The 25,824-nt window shown below is 64.6% G+C and overlaps 1 protein-coding gene across 1 annotated transcript in view; it reads left to right on the forward strand.

Moving 5' to 3' along the window:
* EXD3 (exonuclease 3'-5' domain containing 3) overlaps positions 1-25,824 on the forward strand; it is a 41,611-nt gene that overhangs the window by 11,779 nt on the left and 4,008 nt on the right. Inside the window, exons 6-19 of the mRNA XM_087823085.1 lie at positions 2,399-2,452; positions 3,485-3,624; positions 4,595-4,695; positions 6,844-6,917; positions 7,035-7,073; positions 8,324-8,490; positions 8,839-8,962; positions 9,273-9,483; positions 9,589-9,698; positions 10,086-10,248; positions 10,362-10,537; positions 11,019-11,180; positions 14,344-14,397; positions 14,568-14,699. Coding sequence (XP_087679211.1) covers positions 2,399-2,452; positions 3,485-3,624; positions 4,595-4,695; positions 6,844-6,917; positions 7,035-7,073; positions 8,324-8,490; positions 8,839-8,962; positions 9,273-9,483; positions 9,589-9,698; positions 10,086-10,248; positions 10,362-10,537; positions 11,019-11,180; positions 14,344-14,397; positions 14,568-14,699 — 1,707 coding nt within the window. The remainder of the gene's footprint in view (positions 1-2,398; positions 2,453-3,484; positions 3,625-4,594; positions 4,696-6,843; positions 6,918-7,034; positions 7,074-8,323; positions 8,491-8,838; positions 8,963-9,272; positions 9,484-9,588; positions 9,699-10,085; positions 10,249-10,361; positions 10,538-11,018; positions 11,181-14,343; positions 14,398-14,567; positions 14,700-25,824) is intronic.

Raw genomic sequence — 25,824 nt, forward strand, 5'->3', positions numbered from 1 at the left:
CGCGGAGCATTCAGGCCCGGCGCTCGGATCAGGGCACCCCCAGCTTAATGCGACGCGGTATTTCATGTCCAGGCGGCGGCTGGCTCTGGGCGGGATGAATGCCCTCTTTTGTCTACTGAGTTATTTTATTTACATTTTTTAAACAGCTTATCAAGGTAAAAAGATAGCTTTGCTTTAAAAAAAAAAGGGGGGGGCTTGGCTTCAGGCCCAGCTGAGCCTTGGAGGTGGGAGGCAGGCCTGTCCCGGGGCCTGAGACCACTGGAGTGGGCAGCCCAGGCGCTCTGTGGACCCTCTTCCCACCCTGCCCCCTGTTTTCTTAGTTATTTTCCCCGAAAGCAGCAGCTCTGGGGCCTGTCTGGTAAGGTTCCCCCAGTCCTGCCCTGACCAGCCACCAGGCAGCCCGGGGCATCCCCTCTTAGTGGCCACTCTCATCCGCCCGTGCGGAGGTCAGGAAGGCCTGCGAGGCCCCAGGTGGGCCCAGCCCTGGGCAATTTCCTTCTGTGGGATCCAGGCCCCTCCCCACCTACCGTTCCTGCTCTGGACCTGGGTCTGGGGCCAGTCACAGGCCCCTGGGCTGGCAGGTGCTCTTCCCGCACCTGCTGGGACTCCCACATGACCAGGCACTGGGCAGCCTGGCCAGAAGTCACCTCAGCAGAAGCCGAGACTGAGAAGTGACCAGAGATTGACTCTAAGCCAGGCCAGACGGCAGAATCACGGGGACTGCCCCCACCCCAGCCCCAAGATGGGGACCAGGCCAGCGGGGCTTCCTGGAGGAAGCCAGCTGTCCTCCCAGGTCACTATGGCCACCCCAGATGGAGTCAGGGCGCCCTCCCCTGGCTGGGTGCGACTAAGCAGCCTCCCCTCTGGACCTGTGGCCTCCCCCAGCCCAACCTCCAGGCCACAGAGCCCCTGGGCTGTTGTGCACAGTGAGGGCACCTCCCAAACTGTCCCTGAGGGTGTCCGTGGCCTTCCAGCCCCAGACATGTTGGCCACACCCCTGCAGCATCCACACAGGCTGCCTGGCCGGAAGAGGGCACCCTGGGTGTGCAGAGAGCCCTGGCCGGGCTTGGACAGAAAGCCAGCTGCTCTGGTGAGACCAGGGAGAGGAGAAGGGAATTCCCCTCTGATAGTGTCGCGTGTGGCCAGCAGAGAGGGGCTGCACCCACCTCCCAGGTGAGGCCTGAGCTGGCCCCACCCTCTCCCCAGCCACTGGGCACAGTGCCCACTGCTCAGGGAGCCCTGGCCACAGGGCAGCAGGCCCCCTGGATGCTGCTGGCTCTTTGGGGGGAAGGGAGTCCTGGAAGACAGAGAGAGGGGATCCTGGGGGGATGGAGAACAGGGAGGGGTAGTGCCCAGCCTGCCTGTGGCCCTACCCCGACCACCTGTGGCCCAGGCCACCATCCCGGGCTACCCCCACTAGGCCTGAGGCCTTGCTCCGGGATTCAGAGGGGTTCTTGGATGGATGGGGACCCACAGAGGGCTGGGCCTGAAGGACAACGAAGTCCTGTCCTTGAAAGAGCTGGACCCGCCTGACCTGAGGCTAATAACCCCGCCCTGGCCCTGTGCCCCCACCCCCCACCTTATGCCCCCTTTCCTGGCCCTGGGTCCCCTGGGGGCTGGTAGAGGCCCGGCTCCTGGGCCCCGGCCAGGCTGTGGAGGCCAGGTCAGGGCTACACGGGGAAAGGCCCCTCAGATCTGGGCTGGAGGCCTGGGTGAGCCTTTCCCAGGCCGCTATTTTGGTCCTTTCTGTGAGCTGTGCGGGGCGGGCGGCTGCCCTGCCGGTTATTTTTGCTCATAATGGGGGAGCGATGTGTGGAAATTATTAACAGCATGGCCTGCCCGGTGTGCAGGCGCTCGGGGCCTGGCGTGTTCTCTCTGAATGGCCTGGGGTCAGGGTCTGGTTCCAGCCCCACCCGCTCCTCCGATCTGAGGGACAATTGCTCCTGTGGCAGCCGTGGGGTTCAGAGCCTCTTTCTCTGTAGGTCCTGGGGCAGTTCTGAGCTCTGTGGGCACATGATGTGGGCTTCTGCCTCTTGTCTGCTGCTCCCCCAGCCCCCATCCTCTACCTACTCATGAGCAAGCCCTGGTTGGGGCCACCTGGGTCCAGTACCCACCTCGAGACCCCATCCAGGCCGCGCCCCAGCCTGGGAGGCGTGGGGGTCATTCCCACCTGCCCCACCCTGTGGGGAGTCTGGCTCAGGGCAGGGGCTTGTCCACCAGGATGCTTCTGGATTCCAGGCCCCTTGGCCTGGGCGCCACGTGGCTGGACTTAAACAGGCCCCGTCACTGAGCCCGCAGTGCCTGGATGGTGACCGGTGTCCCTGCGGGAGGGCGGGTGCCCCCACTGTGGCTGCCGGTCCCCCAGGCCCAGTGCGACCCGCTCCTTTGTGCTTGCCAGGCTGTCACACTGGGTACGAAGCTGCGGCTCCAGCCAGAGCTGGACGTTGAAAAGGTGAGTGTCTTTCTCATGCAAATGTCAGGTTCCAACTTGGATGCGGCCCAGGTCTGTCTGGGAGGCGGCTCCCCCACTGAGCCCTGGGCTGCGCTCCCACAGGGTGGGCCGGGTGCTGGAGGACAGGGGTCACTTGTGACCAACTGGTCATGTGAAGGGGACAGAGAGGGAGCAGGGAGGGGCCAGCAAGTGTCTCTGAGCCGTCAGCTGGCTTCGGTGTAACGTGCTCAGAGTGGGGCCAGTCCCCAGGAGTCCACCAAGCCAGTCTTCCTGTGCCCTTCGGTGGCCAGAGGGGCTCCCGGGGATGGGGGCTCCCCGGGAGGACCACCCTGGTGGAGGGGCCCCCGTCCAGCCTGGGCTCCAGACACCTCGACCTATGAGGTTGCATGGGGAAGTGGGGGAGCTGGAGGAAGTGAGGGGCTTTGTTGAGGCCTGGTTCCCACAGGGGGATGATTGACGTTTTCCAGGCCCCATCACAGCCAGGGGCTCCCTCAGGGCCTCCTGCAGGACCTGGGTCGCGGGGGGTCTGTGGGCATGCACCAGGTCCAGGTGCTGGCACACCATCCTGCCCACGGTGAGGCAATTCTGGGCTCCCAGGACCACTGCTGGTGTGGGTCTCCATGCTGTGCCCACAGCCCAGTAAAGACAAGGAGACAACTTGGCCTCCCAGGACCCCCACACCTCGTGGGGCCTCCAGGCCTTCGTCATGAAAGGAATGGCCGCAGGGATGGGGCCCAGGGAGCGGCGGGGGCCTGTGCGTGTGTGCACTGTGAGCGTTAGCGTGTGTGCAGGGGCTTGGGCACTGTGCGGGCTGGGTGAGTACACCCCTCGGGGGCTGGGGTGTGCAAGTTTCACAGTGGCTCAGACACACTGGGCCTCCATGCTCCCTGGGGGCGGCAGGCCACATGGACCGGCCTCTGGCCCTCTGGGTCTGGACGCTCTGGCCACTTCCTACACCCGAATGGAGGTGAGTCGGGTGTCTCTGAGGCTGTGCTTGTGGGCCGCAGCCTGAGGGTGTGCCACCCCCTGCAGATGAGCACCCCGCTGCTCCTCCAGGACAAGGTGAACCTCGTGGAGCGTTACGTGGATGGCTTCCCAGGCCTGCAGAGGCGGCTGCTGGCCCTCATGGACTCCTGGTGCCAGCCCGGCTTCGACATCAGAGTTGTCGCCAGGTGAGTCCCACGGGGCCCAGGGAGGGGGCATGTGCAGCAGACACGTGGGAGGGCCACACGCGTGGCCCACGTGCTCTCGCCCAGGTGCCATCGGCAGCCAGGTCACTGAGGGGCCTGCGTCAGGGCCGAGAGCATGGGACTGGCAGGAACGATGGGAGAGTTAACTGCCCTGAGGCGATACAGCCCCTGAGGTCTGCACTTGCCTGTCCATTTGTCTCCGTCCCTGCTCTCCTCTAGTCAGTCTTTGTGGGGCACCTGCTGTGTGTGTTCGTCCCAGCAGAACAGACAGGGTGACGCACGGACGGGGCCATGTGCATCTGTGTGCGTGTGTGTGAGATACGAGGGTGTCACCAGAGTGTGGGGCACAGGGATGGGCCTGGGGGAGGCCCAAGGGTGCCGCAGAGGTCTGGGAAGGCTCCTGGGCCGCCTCTCCACACAGCCCCAGGCATCTCCCTGGAGAAGCAGACCTGGGCTCTGGCGGCAGGAACCCTGGACCCGCCATCCCCAGGAGCAGTGGCCAGGCCACTTCCACTCCCGGGCTTGTTTCCCCTTCCCTGACGCGGGGTTCCCTCTGCCTGTCGCGTCCCTGAGGGTGGTTGTGACATCACAAGCTGATGGAGCACACCTGGCACCAGGCCGGGGCGGGTGGTGTTCGTTGCCATCACTCTTACCATGTGTTAAGAAAGAAAGAGAGAGCCCGGCCAGTGTGGCTCCATTGGTTGAGCGTCGACCCGTGAACCAGGAGGCTGCTGGTTCAGTACCCGGTCGGGCACAGGCCTGGGCTGTGGGCTCGACCCCCAGCAGGGGGCGTGTAGGAGGCGCCCGTCAATGCCTCTCTCATCGATGTTTCTCTCTCTCTCCCCCTCCCTTCCATTCTCTCTAAAATTCAATGGAAAAAAGTAACTCAGGCGAGAATTAACCAAAAAAGAAAAAAAAAAGGGCTGGCAGGAGCCGTGTCTCTCTCCCGCAGACAGTACCCGCAGGTGACCTCCCTGAGGCTGGAGAAGCTGAGCCCCCGAGTGCTGGCGCGGCAGGTCCTGCGCCTGCGGGAGCGCTACCGCCTGGACCCAGGTGAGCCAGCCCCGCGCCCACCCCGCCCTCGGGGATGCCAGGGCTGGTGTCGCCTGTGGTGCAGACACCCGGGACCGCTGGCCCGGCATCGCCTTCTGCCCCTTGGCAGCCTGTCCGTGGGGCCGCGCCATCGCCAGGCCGCCGGCCAGCGTTTCCTTCCCTGAGGGGCGGTCACACCTGTGTCCACAACGGGCTCTCCTGACACGTCCGGGTCCGGAGTTGCGGCCTCTGAAACGAGGTGGGCGGCGGCCCCCTTTCCTCGGAGCCGTCTGCCTGGGGTTGGAGTCGGTTCTTCCCCGAGGCTGGGTAGAAACAGCTGCGAGCCGACCCCTCTCCCCGCGGAAACGTGACCGCTGGCCCGTCTCGGCCGCGGTGTCTCCCGAGGGGTTCGTCCGCTTTGGGACCAGTTCCACGCCGACTGTCACCACGTCGGCCGCAGGCCCCCTCGCTGTCGTCCAGCCGCGCTCTGGGGAGTGGCTGCCGGGCCTTTGTTTCTCTGCGTCCCTCCCCTGTCTCTTGGCGTTTTCACTTCCCCCGAGAACCGGCTCCGGGCTCCGGGCGCGAGGTTTTCTGAGCGATGGGGGCCGGTTGGTGCCTCGCGCCGGTTTCAGGCGTGGAGCATGGCGATTCGATTCGATGTTTCTACACGTCGTGACGTGGTCATCGCGACGAGTTCGGCGAACATCCGTCACCCGGGTTCCCTCCTGGGAGGTGCAGGGATCGTTAACTCGGTTACCGTGCCGCGGGTCACATCCCGGGAGGCGCTTCTCTCTCACCTGGAGAAGTTCGCGCTCCTGTGACCACCTGCGGCCGTTTCCACCCCCCGCAGCCTCCAGCCCCTCCTCTGCGAGGTGCAGGCCTCGGGGTCCCTCCGTGTCCTCGAGGGCAGTCCGTTTGCCCTCACGGCTGAATGACGCCCGTGGCATATCTGTCCCCGTCTGCGCCCCCCTTGCGCCGGCCGACGCTTGGGCTGTTTCCGTGTCTTGCCCACTGTTCCTAACGCTGCCGTGAACACGGGTGTGGAAATCTCTCCGAGGTCCTGATTTCATTCCATCAAGTAAATGCCCGGAACTGGGCTTGCTGGGCCGTGGGTCATCCTATTTTAATTTTTTTTCGGAACTGTGGGCCACCGTGGCCGCCCCAGTTCACATGCCCAGCAGCAGTTCTCCGCGAGCTCGCCTCCCGGTGACCATCCTTCCAACAGGCGCGAGGTGACAGGTGTCCCCCGGTGGTTTCCGTCGGCGACGTGGCGCACCTTTCCACGCCCGCGTTGCCCGGTTGCCCGTCTTCTTTGGAGAAGTGCCTCTTCCGTCCCTCTGCCCGTTGTTAAATCAGATAATTGGGGAGTTTTTGTTGTTTGTGTTTTGTCTTTTTGCTGTTGAGTCCTGCGGGCCCCTTACCTGCGTCGGAGGCGAGCCCCTCATCGGTGGGTGGTTGGCGAACGTTCTCTCCCCGTCGGCAGGCGGCCCGGCCGCCTTCTTGCTGGTCCGTCCGCCTGCAGCAGGTGTCCCTGCGACGGGGCCCCTGAGTGGACGGCCACCTGCGTCGCCCCGCTTTTGGCTTTTCTGACCCTGCCTCTCGTAGCCCGACCCAGCCCGTGGAGCTGAGCGTCAAGCCTTCTTTCTTCTTAAATACATTCCCCAAGTTTCAACATATGTTGTTCTTGTTATTGTTTAACTCAAGGTGATTTCTGTTATAACTTTCCCTTCTGCCCGTGGAGGAACTAGACATGCGTTTCTGAGTTTCCAGGCCGTGTGCCCGTGGTTTCAGGTACCGGTTAGGCTTGGTGTGTCCCCTCGCCGCGGCCGGGACCCTGCTCTGCGGGACCTGAGTCCTTGGGGGGGCTGAGCCGTGCTGCTGCGAAGACGTCTAAGCACCCGCCCGCCTCCGGAGGCCTTCCCTCCTCGCTCGGTCTTCGCCTGCCTTGGTGCTCAGCAGCTTCGCGGGAAGGAGACTGGTTACGGGTCTCCTTTGACTTACCTTTGGGACTTGTCGGGCTTTTTCGTCCGTGGGTGGGTGTCCCCGGCCCCCTCAGGGCTTGGACGGTGGCTCTGATGTTGGGTGGGAGCCGGCAGAGGCCGAGGCCGCCGCGGGGAGAGGGTGGGCCCGGGCCGGCAGACCTGGCGCTGAGCCCACCCTCCCTTTCAGCATCCTGCCCCAATGTGGTCGGCCGGCAGCACCTGGCCGCCCTGAGGTACCTGTGCTACAAGCGGCTGGTGGAGGTGCGTGTGCCCCGGTGAGAGGCCCAGACCCGGGGCTGCGGCAGGGGGGCCCCAGCGAGGCCGCGTCCGCACTTGCGGAGTCGATGCTGGAAAAGGTGCCTTGGTGTCCCTTTGCAGGGAAGCATGTCTCAGGAGAGCTGGGCCGACCACGTGCGGGTGAGTCTGGGGGGGGCCGGCCTGCTGTGGGCACTCACTTGGGGCCCGGGGGGCCCCCAAGAACATGTGCCTGTGTGCAGACCAGGCGTGTGGTCCAGAGGCCCCAGCAGGTTGGCAAGGAAGGTGCAGAGAAAGGGCCCTCCCCTCCCAGCAGAGATGCCGCCTCTAGCAGCCTCTGTCCTTTAGGCCAGGGCTGTCCCCTGACCCTGGGTCCATCACAGGTGCAGGGCTGTCCCCTGACCCTGGGTCCATCACAGGTGCAGGGCTGTCCCCTGACCTGGGGGTCATCGTGGGTACCGGGCTAAAGTGGCTGTGGAGAAAGGTGGGGTGTGTGGGGACCGGGCGCAGCGGGCTCGGGGCCTGGTCGGTGGGGTTGGTCACCTCCCTCCTGGACTGGCCGCACACCATCTGTTGTCCTGAGTGGCATCCAGTGGGGGGCAGTGCTGAGCTGCCCCTGGAGTGGCCGGTGGGGGAGTGTGGTGAGTCACCGGAGAGGAACGCGGACCCCAGGGCAAGGCCCGGAAGGCGGTCCCCCCTGGGTGCCAAGGCCGCGCCTGCCGGAAGGGCAGCGGACATCCTGAGAATGTGGAGCGGTTTCCCCACATTGTCGTCCACGTGGGAACCTGCGCCTGCGGGAAGCGGGGGCCTGAGGTTTGCTGGGGGGGCAGAGCCAGTGGGGAGGCGGCTCCGCCCACAGGCCCGCAGCTCCTCAGAGGCTGGAGGCGGGGAGGGCGAGGGGCTCCCACCTGTGACCTCATGGACGCAAGGACTGGGCCAGGACCCACCCCTCTGCTGGGACCCGCGGGGGGGGCAGCCCCTCTGCTCCCACGCTGGACGGGTGTGGGGCAGCCAGCGGACAGGCCTCATGGTCACTGCTGCCCGAGGGCTGCCCCTCTGTCCACTCTCTGGCCTGCGGGTTCAGGGGTGTCCCATGACCTCTCCCTCCCCTGAGCAAACACGCAGTGCGGGGCGGGGGCTTGGACACGGGGAGAGGGGCCTCGGCTGAGGGCGGGCAGGGGACAGTGGACCCAGCTGTGGGTGCAGCAGCAGCAATGGCTCAGAACGGTGGCCCTTCAGCCGGGCATCGCGGTCCTGGGCCCGCCGCTGGCCTTCGGGGAACAGACAGCCGCCCCCTCCTGAGGGCTGAGCTGGGTCTCAAGGGCGAAGCCTGGGCCTGGGGGCTTCGGGACTGTCTGCACCCCCTACCCCGTCCCCCAGGCCATACAGCCCACACCCTCCCCTGTCCCCAGGGCCTGGTGGGGCCTAGCGAGTGGCTACAGGAGCAGCTGCTGCGGTTGCTGGCCTCTCACAGCAACGTGGCCACGTTCGCCCGGTGTGCCCTGGACCTCTCGCTGCCCGAGGAGCGGCTGCCGGCCACGGTGGCCGCAGAGCTCAGCCGACTCAGGCTCCAGGAGAGGTGAGCACTCCCCAGGCTCGGGGGGCGACGACAGGAACACACCCCGGGGCCCCTGTCCCTTGGGAAGTGGTCCCATGAGTCGTATATGCCAGTGGTTTGGAAATTAGAAACAGAAAACCAGGAACGGGGCGCACCCAGTCCCCAGGGTGCAGATACGCAGAGCACAGGAGTCAGGAGGGTCCCTCCCCGGGCCCAGCAGCATCGCTGCACAACCCCAGGCCTGTGGTCCAGGAGGGCGGGGGGGGGCAGAGGTGTGAGGGAGGAGGGCCGGAGGGCGACCCGCTGGTCAGGCCAGGATGTGCTGGGGGACACTGGGGACACCAGGTGCCACAGCTGCACTCCTCCCAGGATGGACGAGGTGCCCCTCGAGGACACGAAGGACCGTTATTACCAGCTGCCCATCGCCAGGGAGAACGTCCACTTCCTGGCCTCGTGGGCGGACCTGGCCAGGCACCAGGAGGAGCTCCTGCAGGTGGGTCACCGGCTGCGGGTTGCTGGTCAAGGCCGCGGGCCTCTGTCCACGCCAGCATCCACCGTGCTCAGCCGTCCACCCTGCCTCGTGCGCTGGCGCTCCACACGGCAGGGCACTCCTGCTCGCGGGCCAGTTTATGGGCTTGGCCCCTTCTGTGCCGAGTGAGGGGCAGCCCCGCTTGGTGGGCGCTCACAGGGTGGTCAGGCTCCCGGCAGAGGCCTGGCCCTGAGCCCTGAGCTCTCGGGGGCTGGGTAGGCTGGCTGTGCTTCCAGCCCCGGCCGCGCCCGCTCAGGCCAGCCCCTCTCTGCAGCCCGGCCAGGTGGTCGGCGTGGACCTGGAGTGGAGGCCCTCCTTCAGCGCAGGGGACCGACCCCAAGCGTCACTCATGCAGGTGGCCGTGGAGGGCCGCGTGTTCCTGCTGGACCTGCCCGCGCTCTCACAGCCGGCAGACGGGCAGGCGGCCCAGGCGTTCTCAAGGCTGGCGTCCCAGCTGCTCTCCGACCCATCCATCACCAAGCTGGGTGAGCGCAGCCCCGCCTGCCCATCCCTGCCCGCCCCGGGGAGGGTACTGGGGGAGTCGGGGCCCCTTCTCTGGGTGCCCATCACCCAGTGGCCCCTGCCCACAGGTTATGGGATGGCAGGGGACCTGAAGAGCCTGGGGGCCTCCTGCCCCGCCCTGGCCCACGTTCAGAAGCAACTGCAGGGAGGCCTGGACCTGCTGCAGGTGCACAGGCAGGTCAGCAGGGCGGGGCCCACACAGGCTCAGTGTCTGTCCTCTCAGTGCCTTCCCGGCCCCAGCCCTGCTCCCTGACCACAGGTGCCCAGGGGCTAGACCGCAGAGTCCCCCAGAGGATGGCAGTGCAGGTGCCCACAACTTTCCCAGAACCGGCCCTGCTCTGGGCTCCTCTCGGGAGCTCTCAGCACGAACCCTGGGAGTTAAGACATCAGCCAGCCATAGGGCTGACCCGTGGGCGGTGACCATGGCCCTGAGACCCTGGCACAGCCAGCCTTGGCCGTCCATGCCCTCCTGTCCCTGCCCTGACCACAGGCGGGGTAGCAAAGGTGTGGGCGGTGGCCGTCCTCCCCTAGGGCAGGCCTCACCCTGAGGGCACTGTCGTGGCAGATTCGGGTGGCCAACGTGCCTGCCCCGGGCGTGGAAGGGGCTCGGGAGCCACGGGGCCTCAGCCTCCTGGTGCAGCAGGTGCTGGGCAAGCCCCTGGACAAGACCCAGCAGCTCTCCAACTGGGACCGGCGGCCCCTGGCTGAGGGGCAGCTGCTGTACGCAGGTGTGTGCCCCTGCCCGCCCCCTGCCCGCCCCCTGCCCGCCCCCTGCCCCCGTGCCGCCCACAGGCCTGCCCCGCCCCGGGCAGGAGGCTAAGGTCGGCTCCTGCCCACCCAGCTGCCGATGTCTACTGCCTGCTGGAGGTGTACTGGGCGCTGTGCAGAGAGCCCGCCCGCTTCCGCCTGTCGCAGGACCTGGCCAGGAGCCCGAGGCCAGGACACAGCCAGAGATCGGGGGCTCCAGGGCCACCCAGCCCACAGGAGGCCTCGGCCCCGGCCCCGCAGGTGACTGGAGTCCCCCGGGTGTCCCTTCATAGGATTCTTGGGAAGGAGAATTGCTGTCCCTAAAATGGGGACCTTGCACGGGCCGAGGCCTGGGGTGGGGAGGCTTGGGCTCCTCCACCTAGACCCTCCCCCCAGAGAGAGGGATGGCGAGTGGGCAGCTTCCTGGAGGAGGGGTCCCAGCCCCTCCCGACACCAGGCCCCCACGGAGGCCCAGGGCAGCCTGGCTGTGTCTTTGTGCCCCCGAACCCTGAACCCCACTTCAGGGCACACGGGACCCCCAGGAACCGAGCAGGCTCCTCTCAGGGTCCAGCGTGGGTGACTGGACCCATCTTTTTATCTGTTTTCTGCACTGAGCGAATATTGCTCATGATTCTCTATAAAGTTTTTTTTTTTTAAAAAAAGAGGGACCACACGGCCTTGGGGCCCCCGCTCCCCGCGAGTCCAGGGTGGGTCCAAGGGGCCGCGGCTGCTGAGCAGGGCCGTGTTGCAGGTGCCTGTCGCCACAGGCGGGGACGCGGCCCCCGCGGTCGCAGCCAGGGCCTTCCGGGTGGTGTGTGACAACATGCTCCAGGGGCTGGCTCGCAGCCTCCGCTGTGTGGGCGCCGACGTGATCGTCCTGGGCAGCGGCGAGGACCACCGCCGAGCGGCCGAGGTGAGCATGGGTCTGCGCTGCCCAAGCCCGGCCGGTGTCCCTGCCGCAGGCCGGGGGTGCCCCATGGCCCACGGGGGCCGCTCGTTCTCGCTGTGAGAGAGCAGATCCCCCGACCGCGCCCTCTGCAGCGACCGAGAGAATCGGGGTCTCTCCTTCCAACCTGCGATCGTGACCCCTTCCCTGGGCTGCCTTCGCTGCGTCACTGCTTTGGGTTTGGGGGCTCGGACCCATCTCAGGAGCACGTCCAAAGTGGGGCTTTTCTCTCCCATCCCCTTACTCTCAAGCCTGATACACAAGCCGGGGGTTCTCCTCTCTTCCGTTTCCTGCGGCTTTGAGTGGCGCAGGGACCTTCCCCTCGGGGTGCCGGCCGACCTCCCTCGGGGCCGGGCCCCACGCTCCCTGGAGGAGCTCCGGGCGCCGCTCCCTGCATTTGCCCCTTGCCTAGTCTCCCTGGTCACGCTGGCGTCTGCACCTTTCTCCGGGCGGTGTCAGAGGGCACGGCTGCCGGCCTCGGTGGAGCTCAGCCGCCCGCGCCTCCGCCTCCCAGACCTGCCCACTTAACGGGATCTTCCAGTCCCGGGATCCGGCCTTGCGGATCCTTTCTGATGCATTTTTCATGTCTATCTCATTAATTTCTATTCTTACCTTGTTTTGTTTGTTTTTAATCCCCACCTGAGGATATTTTTTTCATTGCTTTTCAGAGAGCGGAAGGGAGACAGAGAGAGAGCAACTCGGACGTGAGAGTCACGTCAATCGGCTGCCTCCCACACCTGCCCCCCGGGGCCTGCAACCCAGGTACCTGCCCGTGGCCAGAATCGAGCCTGGACCCTTCAGTCCGAGGCCAACGCTCTGACTGACCACTGAGCCACACCGGCCAGGGCTCTCTTCTTATCTTTACAGTTTCCTTCCTTTGCTCTCTGGGGGTGATTTCCAAGTGGGCGCTTAGCTCTTTAATTTTCAGCCTTTTAAATTTTATGATGTAAACATCCAAGGCCATAAATTTTTCTAGAAGTCCTGTTTTCACTGCATTCCACCCATTTGGTTTTGATATGTAGCATTTCCATTATTTATTTTTTTTTAGTAAAATAATTTTTGAGCGTCTGTTATAATTACTTATTTGACTTAAGAGCTTTGTAGTTATCTTTTTAAAGCAATTTCTAACCTGAGTTGTGGTCAAGGAGCCTCTTCTGTATACTGGTCGTGTGTCTGCTGCCAGTTTAGGCGTCTGTGGAGACTTGCTCTGTGGCCACGGGGTGAGCCTTTGTATAAATGTCCCACGTGGACTTTACTTTATTTACTTATTTTTGTTAATCTTCACCGAGGATATTTTTTCCATTTATTCTTTTTTTTTAAGAGAGTGGAAGGGAGGGAGGAGGGGAGGGGGGGTGGTTGCCTCCCGCAGGCGCCCTGCCCGGGGCGGGCATCGTGCCTGCAGCCCTTCCGGGCGCGGGCCAGCGCTGCAACCACTGGGCAACACCGGCCAGGGCAGGGCTGCCTCGGTTGTATTTTCAATTTTTTACTCATCACATAGGTGTGTATTTGCCATCACTAGAAATAATCGCTCGCTCCATTGCTTTTCTCTTCCTTTTTCGTGATGAAATACACGTAACAAAATTGGTCATCTTAACCCTGTTTAAATGTTCAGTTCGTAGACATCAAGTACATTCCCAATGTTGTGTAACTGTCGCCACTATTTCCAGAATTTCTTCATCGTCCCAGACGCAGACTGTGTCCCCATTAAACTCCTTCATCCCCCGTCTCAGGAACCACCCTCCTCCCGTCCTCTCCGCGAACTCGACTCCTCGCAGCACCTCACGCGAGTGGACCCCTAGAGTTTGTCCTCTGTGTCTAGCTTTTTTCACGGAGCGAATGTCCTCAGAGCCCACCCATGTTGTAGCCTGTGTCAGAATTCCCCTACGTCTACACAGCGTAAATTCCGTGTGTGCACGTGCGTGTGTGTGTAATGGGTGTGACTATCACTGTGGCTGTGTAATGGGTGTGACTGTCGCTGTGGCCGTGTAATGGGTGTGACTGTCGCTGTGGCCGTGTAATGGGTGTGACTGTCGCTGTGGCCGTGTAATGGGTGTGACTGTGTCACTGTGGCCGTGTAATGGGTGTGACTGTGTCACTGTGGCTGTGTAATGGGTGTGACTGTGTCACTGTGGCTGTGTAATGGGTGTGACTGTCGCTGTGGCTGTGTAATGGGTGTGACTGTCGCTGTGGCTGTGTAATGGGTGTGACTGTCGCTGTGGCCGTGTGTAATGGGTGTGACTGTCGCTGTGGCCGTGTAATGGGTGTGACTGTGTCACTGTGGCCGTGTAATGGGTGTGACTGTGTCACTGTGGCCGTGTAATGGGTGTGACTGTCGCTGTGGCTGTGTAATGGGTGTGACTGTCGCTGTGGCTGTGTAATGGGTGTGACTGTGTCACTGTGGCTGTGTAATGGGTGTGACTGTGTCACTGTGGCTGTGTAATGGGTGTGACTGTCGCTGTGGCTGTGTAATGGGTGTGACTGTCGCTGTGGCTGTGTAATGGGTGTGACTGTCGCTGTGGCTGTGTAATGGGTGTGACTGTCGCTGTGGCTGTGTAATGGGTGTGACTGTCGCTGTGGCTGTGTAATGGGTGTGACTGTGTCACTGTGGCTGTGTAATGGGTGTGACTGTCGCTGTGGCTGTGTAATGGGTGTGACTGTCGCTGTGGCTGTGTAATGGGTGTGACTGTCGCTGTGGCTGTGTGTAATGGGTGTGACTGTCGCTGTGGCCGTGTAATGGGTGTGACTGTTGCTGTGGCCGTGTAATGGGTGTGACTGTCGCTGTGGCCGTGTAATGGGTGTGACTGTCGCTGTGGCCGTGTAATGGGTGTGACTGTCGCTGTGGCTGTGTGTAATGAGTGTGACTGTCGCTGTGGCTGTGTAATGGGTGTGACTGTCGCTGTGGCTGTGTGTAATGAGTGTGACTATCGCTGTGGCTGTGTGTAATGGGTGTGCAATCATGTAAAATCTCTGAGTGATTCTAAGACCAAGTCTATAGCACGAGGCTGACCCAGAACTCAGGCTGCAGGGCTGATGGCTGCTCCCGTTCCAGGCAGAGGTGGCTCTGGGGACTAAAGCAACCCCGGTCCTGGAAGGTATGTGCCCCTCACCGGCAGTCTTGCCTCCTGCACAGGTCGCCAGGCAGGAGGGAAGGATCATCCTGACGTCGGGGCTGCCGTATCACAAGGTGAGGGCCCACCTGCGCCCAGCCCCTCACCACCCCCGACCCAGGCTCTGCTGTGGGGCTCACCCACCAGCGCTGGCATCCTGGGTGGCCCAAGGGAAGTTCTTGGCCCGGGGCTGGGGGAGGTGGGGCAGCCGGGGTGGTTCGGGGCTCAGCAGCCACATTCTCCGCAGCTCCGGGCGCAGGTCGGGGCTGGGCGCTGCCTCTGGGTGGACTGCTCCCTCAAGGCCCCGCAGCAGGCGAAGGCTGTGCTCAGACATTTCAATGTGCGTGTCACCCACGCGGACATCTTCAGCCGCTGCCAGGTGGGTCTCCTGTGCCCCAGGCCTGCCTCGGTCCAGCGTGTGAGCCCCAGGGCTGCCAGGCAGCCACCTCGGTGACAGACAACCCGGCATCCCCTGGCGGGTGGCTGGACACCAGAGGCCTGGGCATTTCTGGGCGTCTGAGCAGTAGCCACTGCCTCATTTGGTGGCGTCTTCTCCTCTTCTTCCCACACCATCCCCACACCCCTCGCCAGGGGGTGAGAGTGTGTGGGGGGGGCCAAGGCATGTGCTGTAGTCGAGGGAGCAGCTCGGTTAGGATCTGGGGAATGTCCTGTGCTCAGGGCTGGCCCCCCGCAGGGCTTCTGGGTGGAGTGAAGGAAACCTCGGATGTCCCGTCTGGCCGTGGGGAGGAGGGTCCCATTTTCCAAGGTTGACATCCACAGCCACAGGAGGCTACTGGGTGCACCCTGACACCTAGAAAGGTCTGGGTGAGGAAATCCCCGGTGGGGGCCGGGTCCTGGGTTAAGACCCCAGACGGGTCTGGGGGCCATATGCTGACTTGCCCTCCCCTGCTGGCCAGAGCCTGTCCGAGCTCCCAACCCCCGCACCCCCCGGGCTGTGTAACTGAGGGGGAGGTGGCACAGCCTGAGCCAGTGCAGAACATTCTGGAATTGGTGCCGTGACGAGGAGGGGACCACAGCGCCTGCCACCTGGCTCGTTGCTGCACCAGCACCTCCGGGCCGGCGCCCAGCAGAGTGAGGAAGGAAGGCCAGAGGGAAGCCCTGTGTTCAGGGCCGGCCCTGCCCACCAGGACCCCTGTGGCCCTGGGCAGCGGGAAGTGTGCTGCAGGCCTTTCCTTTGGCCGAGCTCGGGAAGGACAGGAACCTGTCTGCTGCCTCTTTGTACTCAGGCTGGTGAATGTTGTAAAGACCCCAGGACGTCCGGGAAGCAGGGAGGCATTTTAATGAGCTTTTCAGAGCCTCTGCTGCTGCATTTTCTTGAGAAAACAGGAAGTTGGGGAGCTGGGAGGAAGTCCTCTCTGGCACCCTGGGAAGCCGCGTGCTGGGGAGCGGCCTGATTTCCATCAGACCCACAAGGGCCAGCCTGGAGGGCGGCCTGGATGACGCTCTGCCGCCCCTCAGCCCCTGGCCAAGGGCGCCCCTGCCCTGCCAAGTGGGCTGCGGGCTGTGCCTGGGGCAGCATGGGGCAGATTCAAAGGCTAGGAGGCAGAGCTACGCCCTGATGGGGACCTGGAAGTGACCTGTGGGAGAGGGCAGCGCTCAGTGGGGCAGCAGTGGACACATTCAGAGTGTCCTGACCACAGGGCGGGGAGGTGGGAGGCCTGGGAGCAGGCGCTGCGCCTGCCCAGGCGAGAGGCAGTGGGGGGCTTGCACCTGAGTGGCGGCTGTGACAGGTGAGGAGCAGAGGATTCAGGGTATGATTGAAGTGTGTGGCCAGGTTCCCTGGGCCATGACGCGGAGGGGACCACAGCGCCTGCCACCCGGCTCGTGGCTGCACTAGCTCCTCGGGGCCGGCGCCCAGCAGAGTGAGGAAGGCAGGCCAGAGGGAAGCCTGGCCGAGCCCATGGTGGGGCAGCGAGGATGCTGGGTCTGGGCTCTGAGTCTGGTGGAAGGTGGTCGGGCACCAAGCCCGGGGTGGGACTTGGGGAAGAGGCCTGGGCTGCCTCAGCCCCCAACTGACTGCCCAGCTGGGGGCCCTGCCCACCCGTCCTGTTTGTGGTAAATATGCTTTCCGCACGCAGTCTGCTGGAGAGGAGGGTAGATGGGGGGGGGGCACAGCCCGGCCGTGCAGCTGCTCTGGCCAGTGCTAAAGGACACACAGCTGGCAGGAATGGGTGGGATCCCAGGCAGAGACCTGTGTGTGTGGCCCCAGTGAGCGGCTGGCCGCTGCTCGGGCAGAAGGTGATGGGAGTGTGATGGGAGGCCAGATATCAGCACCCAGTGGGCCTTTGTCAGGAAGTGGGGAGCCCAGTGCCTGGAGAGCCACCAAAGCTCACAGCTGTCCAGCAGCCCCCCGCCGGGCTCAGCTCCAGAGGAAAGCAGGCGGGTGCGCCCAGGGGGATTCACAGGTGTGCACAAGGCCCCCCTGAAAGGCCAGTGTGAACAGGCCAAGTGAGCAGAGAAGGGGTCTCTGAGAAGCCAGGATTTCTACATTTGAACCGAGCCTTAGTGACCGCGGCGGCGTCCTGGGCCTGGTGGGAAGACCGAGCTTGTGCCATGTCAGCCAAAGGGTGGCGCTAGTGCTTAGGCCAGAGGCCGGGGTCCCGGTCAGGAGCAGAGGCAGCTCCCTTCCAGTGGCTGTCATCTGCGTGGCGGGTCCAGGTCTCCTTCCCACCGCGCTCCCCAAGCCCCTTGGTGTGGCACTCCCGGCGAGCCCCAGGGCCAGCCTGAGCAGCAGCTGGGAACAGCTGACCGCCCACCCTACACAGCTGCCCCCACTCCCAGCCCAGCGCCAGGGGAGATGCTGTTCCCAGGGCCGGCCAAGGTGGGCCAGAGGCCCTCCCACAGGTGGACATCAACGATCCCAGAAACGCGCCACACAGACGCCCCACGGCGATGGCCTGAGACTCAGCACAGTAACCAGGCTGGCTCTGCCCCCTTAGGCCACAGCGGGGCTGGGTTGGCTCATGAGCCCGTCTGGACATCAGAGGGCGCTGGTGGCAGAGAGCGGTGCCCTGAGACTGACCCAGAGAGGCCCCTGAGCTGTGCTGCACCCCCAGCGGCCCGAGCACCCTGGGCACTGGCTCAGAGCCTCCGCTGCCCCCCGCCCTGGCCGGAGCTGGCCGCCTCCCTGGAGAGCTCCCGCCGCCAGGCTGAGTTTCCATTTCTTTTCCTTCCTTCTGCTATTTTGGTGCCGTTCCCAGAGGGAAAACCCACTCAGCACACGAGCGTTCCCAGAGCAAACCCAGCCACTCTCAGGGCTGGTGCATCGGGGGGCACTCAGGAAGTGAGTGAAGGTGGGCGAAGGCCTTTGGGGCTGGGCCGGGGGTCCGCAGCCGAGCACCCCCCAGCGCCCAGCACCTGACCCCCAGGGGTGCTGACGCTGCACGTGGTGGGTGCCCTGGGCACTGGCATTTGGTTTCTGAGATGTGGGCTGTGGGGACAGAGAGCCCTTCAGGCTGCCTGCCACAGGCACAGGAGGGTGGGTAAGGGCAGGGGCAGTGGGTCCCTCATGGGGGTGAGGTTGTGACCCCTGAGCTGGCGATCTGGGCCTGGGAGTATCCGTCAGGAGCAGCTGCCAAGAGGACGTTCCCAGTGCCGTCCACCATGGGAAAATATTTTATCAAAGAAATTTGAGTTTAAAAAAAAGCCTACGCACGAACCCCTGACATGGCCAGGCAAAGCATCTATTTTTACTGTCCCTCCGGTCCCCTCTGGTCCCCTCTGCCGCGGTGGGAGCGGGCCATGGCCTGAGTGGGAGAGGGAGTGTCCTGGATATCAGTGATGTTGGTCCCGGAAGTGGGCACCTGGAACGTGGCATGTGTTGGGGACCCCCATTGCCCACACCCAGAGCCCAGACCCAAGGGGCAGCCAGATGCCCGTGCCCGGCCTCGTCCCAGGGCCTAGAGACCCTGCTTCTCTCCTGATGACCAACCCCAGACGAAAGGACAGACAGGAAGAGGCTCAGCGGCGCTGACCCCACCCCTCCCCGGTCATTGTGCTCCGGGGGCCCCCAGCCCAGTTCCCACACTCAGTGCCCCTGGGGTCACACAGGCACAAAGGCTGTGGGAGGGGTGACCACCGCCCTGCTCCTGAGGCTCGGGAGGGGCCACCACGGGGAGCTCTCAGGAGGACGGGTCAGTAGCAGCCGACCGGCCGGTGTGGAGCTTCCAGAGCTGTCTCGAGTCTCAAGGGCAGTGGGAGCCACCAGGCAGATTCCGGCAGGGTGGGGGCCCAGCATGCCCCAGACTCTGGACGCTGGCTGAGACGATGGCCGAATGGGCAAGGTCAGCACAACCCCCAGGAGTGACAGCAGGGTGGGCCCAGGCTGGTCACTGCCTCCCCTGCGGCCCCCCAGGCCCTCCCCACAGCCTGTGGGGCCTCCCTGTCTGCCCCTCCCCCTTCCAGAGGAGCCCTGGGTCTCAGCCAGTGCCCAGCCTTGGTTCCCACCAGATGGCCCTTGAGGGACTGAGGGCCTGGACCTCACCACCCTGGGGTCCCCTGGCTCCTGGTGGCCCTGACCCAACCCTAGCGGCTTCAGAAAGGATCATGGCACTGCTGAGCCAGCATGAGACCCACGCCCTTCACACCGCAGCTGCTGCTGCTAGATGTGGTCGCCTGGCTGTCAGCTCCGTGTGTCGTCCCTGAGACCCACACCGGTGCCCGGGGAGGGAGGTGTGTGAGTCCCAGCCTGGTTCACACCCAGCCTGTGGGGAGGGTGTCCCGGACCCGGCCGTCAGCGCCACTCCTCCCTGGACCTTGAGAGTGAGCTGCAACTGGGTGTTTCCATCAGCTGTCCAGGGCCCTCAGGACAGGTTTCTCCAGCTGCACCCCTGGGTGTTCACAAAAGTGTGAACACAGGTCCTGTCCACTTCCAAATGGGATGACAAGCTTAGAATTGAAATTCAGAGAACACACCCAGCATAGGCTGAGCATACTGCCCAGGCTACTGTGGCAGACAGGGCCTCGGGCACACGTGCCCACCCATTGTCGGGATTCAGCCTATCCATGGCACAGACCCACCCACAGCCATGACACCAGCCCTGAGCCAGGCCTGGGTGATGGGGCCTGAGGGGCAGCTGGTGCAGCCAAGCACAGCCAGCTGGGAGCTGGGGGGAGGGGTGGCAGAGAGGCTTGTAGAGCAAGCACTGGCCACACGGGCCACCTCAATGCCATCCACCCAGGCCTGTGGTAAGCTAAGAGAGCCCCCGCCACATGTCAGAGGACCTGGTCCTCCTGTTCCTCTGCCCCTCACTGCTGCTGGCCACTGTCACAGCCCTGTCCCTGGAAGTTCCCGGCCATGGAGCCACCTGGAACCTCTGGCCAGACACGCCAAAGGCCAGCTCCTAAACCTGTCCGTTCCAGGGCTCTGGCTATGGCCTAGAACTGGGCTGGGAAAGGAGGCCCATGCCTGCCTACCACATGTGGGGGGCACAGGCTGCCCCACTGGCCAGGGCTCCGGGGGTGGGGGAGGCTCAGGACTGCTGAGCAGGGCACCCCATCGGTCTGTGGGACCCCAAGGCTCAGGGTTGGGGTTAGTGGCACACCTGGCCCTGATGTCCGAACACCGCAGCCTTCGAGTGAAATCACATGACATTGAAATCTCAGCACCACATATTCCCCGCCGTCGTTTGCTCAGGCCCATGGCCACTTTCACTGGGACAGAGCAGCCCTTCTGGGAAAGCCCCACACCCGACCCTGCCCAGGCCTGTGGCAGGGACTGACCTGTTCCCAGGGGTCTGGCTGGCATCTGATGGGGGGGCACCCTTCTTACTTTGAAGCAATTGCAGCCCCAAAGTGGAAGTGGGGCCCAGGAGCCAGGGGCAGTCAACTGCTAGGCTTGTGGCCATGGGGCCTGACTCTGCAGACCAGCTGTCCACTAGGTCCGGAATGTAGGAGGCAGGACAGGCCTGGTGGCCTCTGGGGTGTGAAGTCTAAGGGGCTGCAGGTGAAGGAGGTCATGGGGAGCTGTGGCTTGAGTCTGGGGAGGGTCTCAAGGTGACAAAGCAGGGTCTGCCAGGCAGTGACTACTCCATCCACGGCCTGACAGGGCAGGGACCTGCGGAGAGACAGCCAGTGCAGCAGGGCACCTGTGGATGTGTGACACCCCCCCCCCCACACTGCCACCTGGGCCCCTTTCCCTCTTCAGCTGTAAAGAGTAAGACGGGGTTACCCTCTCTGCTCACTGCCCACCCACCTTTCTGAGGCTGTCAGAGTCCCTGTGGGAGCAGCCTGGCTGGCGGGTTCTGGGGGCCATGCCCTGGGCAGGACAGGGCCTGGGTGAGACCTTGCCAGCCAGGGCGGGGGAGGGGCCTCAGGAGGAGCCCTGTGACGGAGAGGCCTGCTCAGCCAAGCCCTGCACCTCCCTGGAGGTGCACTGTGGGGGTCCCAGAGAAGTGGGGAGAGTTGGGCTCTGGCAGCAACTGCTTCTTTCTCCCCATCTCCAAAAACCGATCTGATGAGGCGCAGGTGCTTGGCCTGACTCAGTGGCCCTGGGAGGGGGTAGAAAGGGGAAGGGCCAGGAGACCCCTGCCCCCTCCACACGGCCAGCCCCCCAACTCACACCAGCCCTCTGCAACCTCCCTGGCCTCCACCGCACCCCAGCTCCCCCAGCATGTGCGCTCACACCCTCCCCACCTGCACTGCCAAGCCCCGGGGTAGACGCTGCTTCCTCCAGGAAGTCCTCCAGGCACCCCCGTCCCAATCTCAGGACGGTCCGGCTCTTTGGAAGACCACTTTGGTGCGTCCCTCTCCCCGGACCCAGAACACAGAGGACAGGGGTGGTCCCCTCGCCCTAGCGCAGCCCTGGGGCGAGTGGGCTGCAGGCCCCCGAGACACGAGGCAGGTTCAGCCCCGGGCTGCAGGGCTTGGGCTCGGCGCCCGCCGCCTGCCTCTGAGCACAGAGCCCCTCTCCACGGGAGGGCACAGCCCCGCCGCCCCCCAGCTTCCCCAGCGCCCCGCAGGCTGAACCCCCGGCCCCTCCCCCACGGCCCCGGATGCGGGGGTCCCCCGGCGCCCCGGGCCCTCCCCGCGGGGCGCGCGCGGGCGGGCGGGCGGCCGTTGGCTTTTGAATCGGGCCGGCGCCCTGAGTGGCCCTTTCAAAGGCCGGCGGGGGCGGGAGCGGTTCCCGGCGGCCCCGCCCTCGCGCCCCTCCCCCCGCTTTCCCACGCGGCCCGGCCGCCGGCGGGTTCTCACGGCCGCCGCCCCTCCCCCGCCTGGGAACGGCGCGCGCCGGGTGCCCGGCCGGCTGGGGGGCGCCTCGCGGCTCCTCGGGGCGGGAGGGGGACGCGCCTGGGGGCGGGCATGTGCCGCCTGGGAGGTAACGGGGCCGAGGGGGAGGGGCATGCGCCGCCCGGGGTGCCTACTGAGGGGCCAGGCCACCCCCTTCCCCCGGGCCTGGGAGCAGGTGGCCTCTTCTGGCCCAGATTCTATTTGAGTTCAGCCAGGGCAGGTGGTCACCCCCCTCCCCAGGTCGTGGAGAAACCTAGGGGATCCCAGACCTGCCCGCCGTGTGCCTGGGCACCGTGAGCCGGACCCTCAGGGGCTGGCACTGGCCTCTGTCCTGCTCTGTTGGGACAGAGGGTGCAGGCCCGCGTGGGCTCCGCAGACCCAAGTGCAGGCGGTGCCGAATGCGGCCCTGGGCACGCTGAGCGCCTGGCACAGAGAACGTCCCACACTCGACCTGCAGTTCACACTCGGGCGTGTTCTCCCTGGAGGGGGCCTTGACTGTCCCACGGCAGAGTCTAGGAATTGGGGTGGGAGGACCCGGCCACCTGCCCGCCTGTGGGGGTGGCTCACAGCCCTCAGACTGCCCGGGTCGATGTTGCCCAGCCCACCCAAGCAGGCTGGATGGTGAAGCCTCATCCTGATGGGTCTTCTGTAGCCTGGGCTGGGCCCTGAGCCCTGCTGACCCCACACAGCAGGTCTTAAGGGGACCCTGGGGTGTGGGTGGCACAGTTGGAGAGAGTGAGGCCTGCGGGGGGAGATGTCAAAGCTCCCCAGGGGTGGGGATGGGCACCGACTAGCAGGCCTGCCTACTTGTCCTGTTGGCAGCCACTTCCCAGGGCTCAGGCCTGCAAGCCCCAGAAGGAAGGGCTGGCTCAGACCCTCCTCTGTCCCTGGCAGGGGTGACCTTGGGCAGGCAGTTGTCATCCTTGCTGTGTCCTGGACACCCAGGGCAGCTAAGACAGGGCTTTCCCCCCATGCCAACCCCCTGCTGCTGGCTGTCGGCGCCCTCAGCCACCTGGCAGCCGTGTTCTGGGTTCAGGCCAAAGGCTGCACTTCCGAAAGGCAGGCAAGGTGGCCCTCCTGTCCCCATGGCAGGAGGTGGACCCAGCAGGGGGAGGTCCAGTTCAGGGGTGCCAGGCCCACACCTCCCTGTGAGGCCAAGGTCCAAACTTGGGGTGCCAGCCTTGTGAGGCTGCATAAGCTCTGAGCCGAGCCTGGCCAACAAAGTCCCAAATGCCGTGCTCTGCTCGGAGAGAAGCAGTTATTTAGAACTAACACCCTGAAAACGGAGGCCCAGAACATACCTCCTTCACTGCCCTGGGGGGTGCACACAGGTGCCTGCCCAGGCTGCTCACACAGACACGGGGTCAGGGGCCATGGGAAGTCTCAGGCCCTTGCACGTCCCTGACTGGTGCTCACACAGTTGCAAGCTCAGCCGCTCCAATGCTGGGCGCTCTCGCACCCCTCAGCCGTGGGCACTTATGAGAGACACCTGCCAAGTGCTGACTTTCAAACACGTGTTCCCAGACCTGGCCCCCTTGGGGACTCCGCGAGCCGCAGGACCCGTAGCCCAGCCCCCCAGGGGACCTGCACTGTGCTGACAACGCCTGAAGCCCATCCCCCGCTCTGTCTGAGCAGACATTGTCCTGGCCCCACAAAGGGGATGGGCAGTGGCCCGGTGGGGGAGGGGCTGGGCTCGTGGGAATAGACCTTCCTGGGCCTGGGGGTGGGGCGCAGGAAGCGAGGCCCCTGCAGGGCCACCGTCCCAGGTCTCAGGCGCTGAGGGCGAGGGATGGGGCACCAAGCCTGCTTCCTGGGGACAGGCCAGCACCCACTCCCCAGCCAGGAGCCTCCCCGCAGACCTCGGCAGTCCCCTGGCCTCTACCCCAGCCCATCTCCAGGGGAAATCAGGGCTGAGCTGGGAGGAGCAGCACCCAGTGCTGGGGGCCTGCAGGGTCTCCGTGGGCAAAGTTGGGTGACCTACTTTCTTGGAAGAGGCTCCTGGGCCTTCACCTTTGGGAGCAGATGGCTCAGGGCTCCACAAGTCGCTCCTGGGACAGCGTGGGAGAGTGAGCTGTAGAGCAGACCCAGGCCTGGGGCATCTAATTGCTTCCGGCCGGTCCTACCCTGTCCAGCGAGGTGTCAGGCCAACACCCCAGGCTGGAGTCTCCATCCCAGCCCTTCATCCCCACACCCAGCACCGTTTGTTGGGATGTCTCGGGGGGGGAAGGGGGGTCAAGGTGGACAAGCCAGCTGGCAGAGGCCTCTCGAGCCACCTGTCTCAGGATAGCAATCCCGGACAGTGCAGGTGTGCGTGGGGGGAGCTCAGCAGGGACCACATGAGCAACAGTCGCCCAGGAGACAGGAACACTTATCCTGAAGCTGAGACGGCCCTTGTCTCCCACTTCCCTGACATGAGTACCTGAGACACTGCTCATGAGGGTGCCGGAAACCACCTGAAGCTGCGCTGGGATGGGGGTGATGTTGACTTTCATCTGCATTTGTGCTTTGCTGGTCTCCCCGTCTCCCCGTTTCCTGTAAATGAGCCAGAATTGGTCCCTTACTCCAGAGCATGTCACAGCTCCTCAGCCCAGGCTCCCTTCCTCCCTGCTATGGGGTCAAAATCCCAGACCCGGGCTCCCAGGGCACCAGACTGACAACACTCCCCTCCCCCGCATGGGGTCTGGCTCCCACTGGGGGCGGGGCCCTGTTGGAGCCCCAGCAGCACTGGCCACTGGGGAGAGCTGACGCTTGGGCACAGCACAGAGTGGAGACCCCTCAGACCACACCACAGTGGCCTGGCACCATCTCCCATCTGGAAGGTGGGGCCTGAGCCTCCCAACTGTGCCAGGGGCCTAGGGGGCAGGGAGAGTGGGGCTCGCTGCTGGCTGGGCAGAGAGCCTCGCCCAGGTCCTCCTCAGGAGTGGGCCCCCAGCCTGGACAGGCCACTTGTGCTGCTCTGCACCCTTGGGAGCATGGTTATCTCATGCTCCTGCCTGGCGGGCCCCAGGGCATCACGTTATCACAGCCCCCCTCTGCCTCAGCCCCCTCATTGAGGCCTAGGGCTCTGGGCTGATTGGGGCCCCAGGTTGTTCAGAGGTGGCGATAGGCCTTGGCACAGTCGGCTGTACTCAGTGGTGGGAGGGACGGTCCCCTCCAAGGCCACCTCGGCCTATCTACCACATTCTTTGGCCCCTCCTGGGGCCTCCCATCCCCACCTGTGCACCAGCCCCACTGTTTGGTGTGTGCACAGCAGACACTTGCAGGCCCACAAACCAAGGCAGTGCACAGGTGGCCCTCGCACCCAGGGCAGGGGGCACCCAGGGCAGCTGGGAGCAGACATTCCTGGGGACACGGTTCAGGACAGACACAGTGACCTTGCTCGTTGGCTGGGTCACTTCCCTGACAGGTGCGGCTGGGATTCCTGGGCCAGGAGCAGAGAGCAGTCTGGCTCTTAGGTGTAGGCCTCAGCACCTGGGAACTGACCCCTCTCGGCCCTCCAGCTGCCTGCCCCCCAAGTCTCAATCTCAGAGGAAGGTCAGGTGTTCCAGGGGCCTGTTGTGGCCCCTCCTCAAACCCTCTCGAAGCCCCCAGCAAGACCCACCTCCTGGGGAAGTGGCCGGAGCAGCCATTTCCCACCCTCCTTGGGCCTGGGGGCACCAGGTTGGGCCCGCCTGGCTGTGGGTCCAAAGGCCCCATCAGTACCTAGGACCAGTCCCTTGTGGTGGCCCAGCCCCGGGGAGGCAGCCTCACACCCATGGGCTCCTGCCCCTGCCCAAGGCTGTCCCTGGTCTGCCTGAGTCGGGTGGCACAATGGGCGTTGGCTCCAAGCAGCCTCGGGAGCCAAGCCGTGGGAACCAGGCACACAGGCGGACCCCTGGGACCAGGGAGCCAGGAGCCTTCCCAGCCCCTCCTGCCCCGACTCACCTGGCCCCTCCCTCCCAGCCAGGATCTGGGGGTGGTGGCCAGCCCAGCCCTGCCCTCAGGCTCCCTGACTGGATTGGGGGGTGGCAGGCACAGAGACTCTGTCCAGGGTCCCCCAGGCCTCCCACTGGTCTCTGCCCAGACCCATGGGCATCCCAAGGCCGGGGTCTGCACAACCCACCCAGGAAGTGGGCATGGCTCAGATGCCACCTGCAGACACCCTCAGCTGGCAGGGCAGCATAAGATTAAGGACCCTGTGTGGGGTCCTGGCCAGCCGAGAGCCCTGAGACTGAGCAGGTTACTCGGCCCCTTGGAAGCTCCCCTTCTTTGAAATG

The sequence above is a fragment of the Miniopterus natalensis genome, chromosome 12, assembly GCF_054644295.1.
Source record: "Miniopterus natalensis isolate mMinNat1 chromosome 12, mMinNat1.hap1, whole genome shotgun sequence".
Taxonomy (NCBI): domain Eukaryota; kingdom Metazoa; phylum Chordata; class Mammalia; order Chiroptera; family Miniopteridae; genus Miniopterus; species Miniopterus natalensis.